Here is a 9775-nt window from a genome sequence, read left to right on the forward strand (position 1 = left end):
TGTGTGTGTGTTGTGGGGGGGGGGGGGGGCATGCATGCCTGTTTTGTTGGACTCTCTTCTTTTTGTTGTCTGTTCTTCAACTCTATTTTGAGCTGCGCATTGGGTTTATGTACAATGTTCAGCTAACTTTAACTTCCATCCTAGTTGCAGGTAAAAATTGGATTAAATCAATGATCCTCACAGCTTCACTTTTCCCTTTTCTATGCTTCATGATTGGTTTCATTTTGAACACGATCGCAATCTTTTATGGGTCTCTGGCAGCCATTCCCTTTGGCACAATGGTCGTCGTGTTTGTCATCTGGGCCTTTATCTCTTTCCCTCTGGCACTTCTTGGTACAGTAGTTGGAAGAAACTGGAGTGGCGCTCCAAACAATCCATGCCGCGTGAAGACGATTCCCCGGCCAATTCCCGAGAAGAAGTGGTACCTAACACCATCTGTAGTCTCCTTGATGGGAGGATTGCTGCCCTTTGGCAGCATATTCATTGAGATGTATTTCGTATTCACTTCCTTCTGGAATTACAAGGTAATTTATCTGCTCTCTCTGAGTGTGAATGTTGTTAACAAGCACACGCATCCAGCTCCTGGCTCTATATACTTGGTTTGACAGATTTTTATTAGATTTTTTGAGATTTGTAGTATCATCTCAAATATAAGTGTAAAAGAAAACTATATTATTATTAGAGTGAACAATGCTACGTTTTGAAAGAAATTTGGCATAAATATCCATGTCAAAATAATTTCAGTATGCAAGTGAGGCACTAGGTAAGCCAGGCTGTCTAAATTTGTCTCTGGCTGATTGATAATTATATGGGAAATAATTGCTAACAGTTGCATGGATGTCAAACTTGTTTGATCCAGAATCTATTTTTCCTTTTGGTCCTTATTACTGGGATATATGTTCATGGTGTTTGAGCCAATGAAAAGCTGGGTGTCTTGGTTGTACCACTGGAATCTCCATGATGTAATTTGTTCGAACACTAACACATGTACAAGTGACAATCTTATACATTTTGCAGGCAAACACCAAAGCAACAATGGTATCAGTTCTCTTCTAGGTTAGGTAATGCATATTGAAATATGGGTGTTTAAGTTGAAATAAATGTCCAATTTCTAGGTTTTCTATACATCCTTTTGTTTTCTTATTGGTGAGGACAACTGTAAGTTGTGGGGAATGGCGTGACACAGTTTTTCAATAAACTCGTATCTAAAGAGGAAGAGAACAGTGACAAAGACATGAACCAATCGGTCCAAAAATAAAGGAGCTCTGTGAGAACTGTTTTATGTTGTGAAAGACGTATATTGGCTTCATTATGTGGTTAGAATATGCATCTCTAAATAACATTAGTGCTCAGTTCCTCTTCTATCCCCTACTGCAATTATTAAAATCTATGCAGAAGGCCTGTTTTCTTTCTCTTCTTCCTTTTGACTAGAAGAAGACATGTTTTCAAGGTCTCAGAAGGACATCATCATCATAATAGAAAAGATGGTAGTCATAAGTTGATGTATGAGATATATCATTTCTTCTGTTGTTTCTTGCTTTTGGCAGGTGTACTATGTCTATGGCTTTATGCTTCTGGTTTTCGTGATTCTTGTCATCGTTACCATGTGCGTCACAATTGTGGGAACGTACTTCCTGCTAAATGCTGAGAATTATAACTGGCAGTGGACTTCCTTCTTCTCGGCATTCTCAACGGCCTTCTATGTGTACTTGTACTCAGTATATTACTACCATGTGAAGACAAAGATGTCAGGGTTCTTCCAGACTAGCTTCTACTTTGGATATACATTGATGTTTTGTCTTGGTCTAGGAATCCTCTGCGGTGAGTATAAATTGTGACCAGTTGATTTATTGGAGTTACTTTTGCTGGTTTTTCTTTCTTTTCTTTTAATTGAATATATTTTTGCATTTGATAACAATTAGAAAACATTGATGGTATCCTTTTGAGTGGGTCCTTGCCAGTTGATATAGCAATGTAGGATGAAAAATGGCACGGGAGGAAAGTCCTATCTCTCTTTAGTTTGAAGGAAAGAAAATTAGTGACTAGAGAATCCATTGCATCGATCATGAATTGACCTGTTCAGATTTGATTGGAAAATTAGCAATTCAGTGTTAGATTATGTTCACTAAGCAAATGCCATAATAGCCTCAGATGTCTCAGCTTCATGTTCAAATCACTTCGTCTTGCTCTAGAGTGCTTGACATGGTGAAGTACTATCTGTAAATCAGTCATCTTTTAAATCAATTTTCATGCAATATTCTTTTTATTTTCCTTTCCATTCATGCAAAACAAAAAAGAGAAAAGCAGATCTCTTTCCTTGGATGATAAAATTTGGTCATCTCTTTTTCTGTTCCTGATATGAGACCTTGCCTATCATGCTATCCCTCGATGAATATTCCAATTATTTATGACATTTTCAAGCGTTCTCACACATGGTGGAGTCAAAAGAGTACCTAGCCTATTATGGTTTGAAAGTTTGTAGTTAGTTCACTTGTGTTTATGTAACTTCCAATGCCTTTTCATTCTAAGCTGTTTTTCAACAGGTCCGATAAAGCAATTTTTATATTTACAGCTTCCTTTTGATTTGCGTTTCTCCCTTTAAGTTGGCTACAAGGGCGTTCTTTTCATTACCTCCGAGTTATTGCCTGCAAAAGTTCCTGATGAATATGTTGATAATAAGTTAACCATAATTTATTTACTATACCCTGACTTACATCGGCCCTTTCTCACTGCTTCGTTCAGGTGCTGTTGGTTACTTGGGCTCTAATTTGTTTGTAAGGAGGATTTACAGAAACATCAAATGTGACTAGTTTTTTTTATCAAGGAGAGAGAAATCAACTTAGCAACTACATGTTCTACATCTTCGGGAATGGATAAAAGAAACCTTGAAGTTTCTGTTTTGGATTCCAGGCAATGATTACAATAGATAATCACTTGATTGTGGGAGGCCCTGAAAATTTTCCTTGTACTCTGGGTTGTAAAACAACGCCTAGTTACGTAATTTAGAATACCCTGATTGTTTTTGTTGTTCAAAAATCTTGCTCGATATTAGCCGTAGCTGTGATATAGCTAGTTTGAACATAATTTGCTGGCAGTGTCTTGAATCCATGGTTTTGTTGATTTTGTTCTGTGATAGTAGTATGTCCGTCACTTTTTGATTAGAGAATTATGTTGCTTTGACTTTGGTGATGGCTAGTTTTCCTTTGATGTGTTTACTCTATAAAGGTCAAGGTTATGTACATGATCGTAATTTTGTTTTTTGTGTCATTGGTTCTATAGTTGATGAATTTGCTAAGCAGCTTCTCGTCTGCTAAAAATGTAATCACTTGGTGTTCTTTCTCGGATTGTTTTAGTGATTGTCATTTGTTGAAAATTCGATGATTTCGTGTTCTGACTCGGTTCGCATTATCTACCAATGTAGATGTCATTCAGAAGTTAGCTGTGTACATCGATGTTTTTTTCGTGTTTGTATCATTACGAAACGCTTTCTTAGTTCTTGTAAGTTATTTTATCTGTTATTTTATAATATTTTTCGCCTTCTTAAATTTGAGCCGAAACCATTTGAATTTCTTTGTTCTTGCATTTGCTATTTGACCTTTCTGCGGGTTTGTGCACTAGACTTGAGAATACTAAGGCTATCTCCAATCCTGCACCAAATTTTACATCAAATCTTGCACCAAATAAAATTTCATTTCCAACCATTACACCAAAAATTACACCAAATAAACAGTATTTAACCATTTTCTTCCCTTTTTTTATTCTTTATAATTTACTTATTTGAAATATTATTTATTTAATTATTTCATAATTACATAAATTACTAAATAAATAATTATGTTAAATCATGGAAAAGATTAAATTTATTAATAAATATAAAAAACATAGAATAATTAATAAAAATACTACAACAACGAAAATATAAAATCATGCTGTAAGAAAATAGTACAATGCATTTCGAATTTGGATAGATAATATTACGAAATCGTTAAATTTTTGCAATTAATTCTCAGAATTCATATGTTCATCCCACAAATGATCGATTAATGCATTTTGAAGTGTAATGTGAGTTTCTTTATCTTTGATTTATTTATGACGAGCAAGGGTATGTATGTATCCTTATGTATCCCTTTTTTAAAAATAAAATTAGATTATAGGATGTATGTCGCTATTTAATATATTTCGTATTAATTTTAATAAATAATCGTGTTTGATGTATTTTAAATTTTTTTCGTCTTTTAATTAATTTATTAATTAATATGTCTTACATTTAAAATTTATTTTAAATATAAATAATATTAATATTAATATTAATAAAAATAAAAATAATAATTTATTGTATTAAAAAATATATAGCACAAATGACATAAATACCCTCAACAAATTTATTTGAGAAATGTTAAATAAGGCAAGTTTGGTGTTGGGTTGGAGCAACTTTGCACCAAAAAATGGTGCAAAATGGTGCAATGGTGTCATGGTTGGAAATGCCCTAAGTCCTGCTTGATTCTTATTCTTTTTTCACAAAATAAAATATTTTGTACGTAAATTCAAAATTTTTCCTACTTTTTAATCACGCATTTTTCTAAAACAATATTCAGAACTCTTTAAAAATAAAATAAAATAAAATTATCTTGTAATATTGTACCGTAGGCCGTTCAATTTTGTTTGTCTTGATCTTACTTTTGTTTGTTACTCTTTTTCGTCGGTATTTTCGTGTATAACTATGCTCGGTGTACGTCCTATAATTTGATAGCCTCTTTGATAAAATGTCACATGATAATTTCCAAAAAAAAGGTTTTATCATGCAATAAAATTTTGTAAGCACACTTTTCTGTCAACAAAAGTGGTAAAATGTGATGTACAAATAACAAAATCCTTTCATATATTTATTGTAATTATGGTTGGCCAATAGCCTTGTATCACGAATTAAGCTTCTAATTTTGTTTCTAATTCATTAATGGAAAACCCAGATTTTCCTATTCCTTCCTCCCCCAACCCACGCCACCCCACATGAAAGGCTGAAAAATTGTTACAGAACTACCCAATCTTGATTTTAACAGGAACAAAAATTACCCACTCTCGTGCACCCCACCCTGCTCTAAATGCAAGGCTGTCATTTAATAGGATAGAAGGATTGTGTCAACCACATTCACCAGAAAAACATTGATGATAAAAAAGATAAACCTAGTAACAAAATTTTGACACGTGGAGGATAGAAATCCATAGAAACCCTCTACAAACCACTTATTTCCTCAACCCCTCCCTTCATTTCCAACACAAGAAGTTGTGACCAATTCTTTCCTCTCACATTCTTTAACTACTTCCTCCACCACTCACCTCCGCAAATGGCCAGTCTCGCCACCACCATGGTCAGCACCGCCCTGCTTCCGAGGAAGCCGGCTGCTGTGACTAGCCTACGTTCACTTCCAAACTTTGGGAAGCAAGCCCTTTTTGGACTCAAATCTAGTGGTAATGGAAAAGTAACCTGCATGGCTACTCACAAAGTGAAAATCATCACCCCAAGTGGTGAACATGAATTCGAATGCCCTGACGACGTTTACCTTCTCGATCACGTTGAAGAAGAGTTAGGCATCGATCTGCCGTATTCTTGCAGGGCAGGTTCTTGTTCTTCATGTGCAGGTAAAGTTATTTCAGGCAGCATTGATCAAGCTGATGGAAGTTTTCTTGATGATGATCAAATTGGACAAGGGTGGGTCCTAACATGTGTTGCATATGTACAATCTGATGTTGTCATTGAAACCCACAAGGAAGAAGAACTCACTGGTTGAAGATGAATACAATAATTGGCTGTTGAATGCTGAGGTTTATTTGCTATATTTATTGACTCTTTGTTTGCTTGTTAAATGGAACATGATTCTTGTGTTTCTGAACTAGTACCTACTTTTATGTGTAATTCTTATTTAGTTTTGTTCAATGTCATTAGTTATTGTACCATCTCAAAGTTGGATTTAGTAAATGGATTTTGCTCCTCAACCAGACCTGTAAATGATTTGGTAGAGGAGCCTCTCACAGCAATGGATCCTAATTGGGACCCATTATTAAAAAAACTATCAAAAAACACTCACTCCACGCCCAAATGTGAGAGGAGCTGCTCTACCATATTATTTACGGATCTGGTAGAGCAGCACGGTCTTTAATAAATACTTTGGTCCTTCAATTGTAATTAATCTATCCAATTGACGTGTCAAACATAGACAATGATGGAGAAAATGTACAATGATATCAAAACGGTTGAAAATTTTGGCGATGTGCTTGAAGATGTTGGATAAGATTGAAGAAGAAAATGAAGTTAAAATTTTATTCATAAAGAAAGGTCTTTTTTTTTTTTTTTTTTAAAGTGAAAAATAAATTGAACCGGCATGAAATGTGCGAATCTCAATAATATTGGGTAGATCAGGTTAGACAATTTGTTTGGCCAGGGTCTCTCCAAATGACCCTGGTCATTTAGCATTTCTCTACGTATAATTAGCCATTGTATCCAAACAACCCGAATTTCTTCTATCAAAAGTTAAAACGTATGTTCCCTAGAAATTGAAAACACGATATATGCAAGGCATAACTCCAATATTGTACATTCAAGTGGATCTCAACTTGACAATGTATATGGTCCAACATTTAAATTCAAATATCTTAATAAATTTGATAAAACCTTAAGCATAAATGAGGTAGAATATATATAGTAGTTTATTAATGAGAGTTAACTATATAAAAAGATTAATCATAACTAATGTTAAACTAACTAAATTATTCTGACAAACAAAGGACGCGATTGCACTTCAATTTTTTTTCTCCTAAATTATTCACGGTAAAATTCATCAAAAACTCTTGACAATTTGGAAACATTTTGAATTCTTTCAATTTTTAGGAAAATATAGGACTTGTTCGATACTGATTATAAGAATTGATTTTTTGATTGGTAGAGAGTAAAATGAGTCTCATCTAGAGAGTAAAAGTAAAAAATGACGGTCAAAAAATTAATATTTTAGGATGAAAAATCAAAATCAAACATGCACATAATATGGTACGTAGATATGTCTGAACTTCACTGGAAGAGTGAAAAAATAAAAACATTCAAGTCTTTGTCGCATACAAAAGCAAAAAAAATTAAAAATTCGAAAATGATTTAAATAATTATGAAAGACGAAGACAATCATTGAGTGACCGCATAGCGCAGTGGATTAGCGCGTCTGACTTCGGATCAGAAGGTCGTGGGTTCGACTCCCACTGTGGTCGCTGAAATTTTAAATTTGCTTCACCTCCCTTTTATACAATTGCACATTGCAATAATTTAACGGAAGATTTGTTTTTATATATATATATGTATATATTTTTTTCCCCCCTCCCACGATCGAATGGAATTTAGGTTTTAATGTATTTGAAAAATAAATGTACAAATTACATGTTTTCATAAGTTTTGAGATGGAATTTATGTGTCAAAATCTTAATTTTAATTGACAGAATGACACGCAATCAAATTTGTTATGTCGTCAGGTAGAGTTACCGTGCGTGACTTGATTTTCCTTGGAACTAAACAGAACCAAACCAAGAAACGGTGATTATTTTATAATGAAACCGAACTGAATGGTTCCATGTTGGTTTGATTTTGTTACATAACTAGATTCTCAAATTACTGATACAAATTATAATATAACGTTCTATCACCAAAACTTAATACTTACGTCCAAAATCAAATCATCAAGGCTCGTTTAACCACGGCATTTGAATTCTTTAGAGAACAATTATTGTCTTTAGCATGTTTGTTTATGTTACTTTTTTCTTGATTTGAGTATCAAAAGAAATAATTTATTTCTAACTTTGACTATTAAAATATTATTTTGTTTCCTGGCCCCCAGTGAGTTGCAGACAAATATATTTTGAAACTTGCTTATTTACTTATAAGTGAATTTTTTAAGCATAGCAAAAATGATCTTATCCTGATTATGCTCCATGACTTCCAGTAATATAGCTATTTTGTATCCCTTCGTTTCTTCAAGTTGTTCACTTGCATCTGTTACTTGTATAGTACTTCATGCCTTCTGTTCTTTAACCAATACATTACTGAAATGTTGAAATGGTGGAAGATAAATAACGTTGTCGATACATTTGGAACTCAGTAGACGTAGATTGAATTTTTGGTGAATGACTAACATTAAAGATTGAACCTGTCTTTTGCAGATTATTGACCTCAGATTCTATTGCAAATATTTTCTGTAATGACCCGGATCTCTGTATCCAAACTGTTAGCTTACGTACTGTCCGCTTTGGGTGGGCCTTGCGCCCATTTACCCCTCACGGCCTTCTGTTGCGTCCCCCGAGATTTGAACTTATGACTTTTCTCTTAAGTAAGACTTAAGTTGAATTCTGGTACCAATTAGGCAATTTGGTACAGAGATTCTGGTCGTTACATTTACTGCTTCTAACAACTTTACCATTGTGCTCGATAGTTTTATCAGTTCTTGTTGCTTTCCAGAATCCTCTTATCAGTTCTTGTTGCTTTCCAGAATCCATCTTTTGTAGCTCTTGTTGGTCATTGCCCTTTTGGGTATTTTTCTATCCCTTGGGGCAAAGAAGTATATATATATTTGCCCCTCCAACTTATAATCATCTGTGAATCAAATAAGAAAAAAAATATATTTTCAAGAGCCTGCTTGGGAGTTTTGATGAGTTTTAAGTGAAATCGTTTCTCAATTCACAAATCGGTGATTTTTAATCTTTTTCGAAGTTCCTTTTAATTTTATCATCTCTAAAACAATGATTTTAGAAGATAAAAATTTAATTATACGTAAAAAATTGCTTAAAAAAATAAAACAAGAACTAAAATATTTACTTACATAGGTAAAATTACTTTACCCCTCTTGGGAGTTTTGATTGGTATTGGATGATATCGTCCGTGAGAGGTTGGAAAACATAGCGATTCTTAGTTTTTTTGGATAGTATTTTCAATCTACCAAATTGATAATGTTTTACCCTTTTTCAAATTTTCTTTCAATTTTCAATTATTTGAATTGCTTTAAACTAAAATCACTACTAAAAATCACTCAAAATTGGTCGTTCGTAGATGCTCAAATTAAATCGATACTTTAAAAAAACTTCATAATCGATACTGTCCAAAACTTCCAAGGCGAAGGCGATGCTACTTCTTTAAATTTGATGTAACTTGAGATAAAATTATGAAAAAAGGAATTGAATGCGATTCTTTTCTTCAAGCATATTCCAATTATGCAAAGACAGAATCAACAAAAATACTTTCTGATAGGACCCGAAAAATTCAAAAACATGCAAAACCAACAAGCAATACAACTAAAAACTTAGAGATGAATGTACACATCTTTCAGTTCTTAGGCGAAACAAGAAATTCAAGCAAAACTTTAAAAACGCGATATTTGGAATCCACCAAATTATGAAAAAATGAACATACGAATTTTATTAATGAAAAGATAACAATGAAATGACCCTTTGTTTATAAAGGTTTCCATGAAAACCTAGTTTAAACAAACTAAAATCGAAAAGATTTCAAAATAAACTAGATGACAAAAATCGCACTAAAACTTTAAAAGCATTTTTCGAGTCCTAAATGAACTCGGGTGGCTGTAACATCCATAGCATGTAATAGCAAAGCAATGAGTTCTACTCGTCTCATTGTTCTCTTTTTGAAATGGTATTATGGGTCCAAATAGAAGTTTGAATACTCTCTCTACACTAATACCTTTTTTCCATTTCGATCAATTTTTTTTTGCAATTCATTCAACAATCTATT

General features: G+C 33.5%; 2 protein-coding genes and 1 non-coding gene across 3 annotated transcripts in view; all 3 read left to right on the forward strand.

Annotated features, from left to right (window-relative positions):
* The window catches only part of LOC111383399 (transmembrane 9 superfamily member 1-like), a 10590-nt gene extending 7199 nt beyond the window's left edge, over positions 1–3391 (forward strand). The window contains exons 9-11 of the mRNA XM_023007508.1: positions 30–524; positions 1548–1821; positions 2743–3391. Of these exons, the coding sequence (XP_022863276.1) occupies positions 30–524; positions 1548–1821; positions 2743–2810 (837 nt within the window). The 3' untranslated portion in view covers positions 2811–3391. The remainder of the gene's footprint in view (positions 1–29; positions 525–1547; positions 1822–2742) is intronic.
* Positions 3392–5252: 1861 nt separating this feature from the next.
* LOC111383401 (ferredoxin-B-like) lies at positions 5253–5952 on the forward strand. The gene has a single exon (XM_023007512.1). It carries the CDS (start codon positions 5343–5345, stop codon positions 5784–5786), a length of 444 nt encoding a protein of 147 aa, XP_022863280.1. The 5' UTR covers positions 5253–5342; the 3' UTR covers positions 5787–5952.
* A 1225-nt stretch (positions 5953–7177) lies between these two features.
* TRNAR-UCG lies at positions 7178–7251 on the forward strand. Its single transcript has one exon. It is a non-coding gene; the product is annotated as a tRNA-Arg (tRNA).
* The last annotated feature ends 2524 nt before the right edge of the window (positions 7252–9775 follow it).

Source organism: Olea europaea, unplaced genomic scaffold (genome assembly GCF_002742605.1).
Source record: "Olea europaea var. sylvestris unplaced genomic scaffold, O_europaea_v1 scaffold2675, whole genome shotgun sequence".
NCBI classification, from domain to species: domain Eukaryota; kingdom Viridiplantae; phylum Streptophyta; class Magnoliopsida; order Lamiales; family Oleaceae; genus Olea; species Olea europaea.

Bases quoted from the DNA above. Each gene is read 5' to 3' on its own strand.
- LOC111383401 (XM_023007512.1), top strand. From the start codon at position 5,343: ATGGCCAGTCTCGCCACCACCATGGTCAGCACCGCCCTGCTTCCGAGG.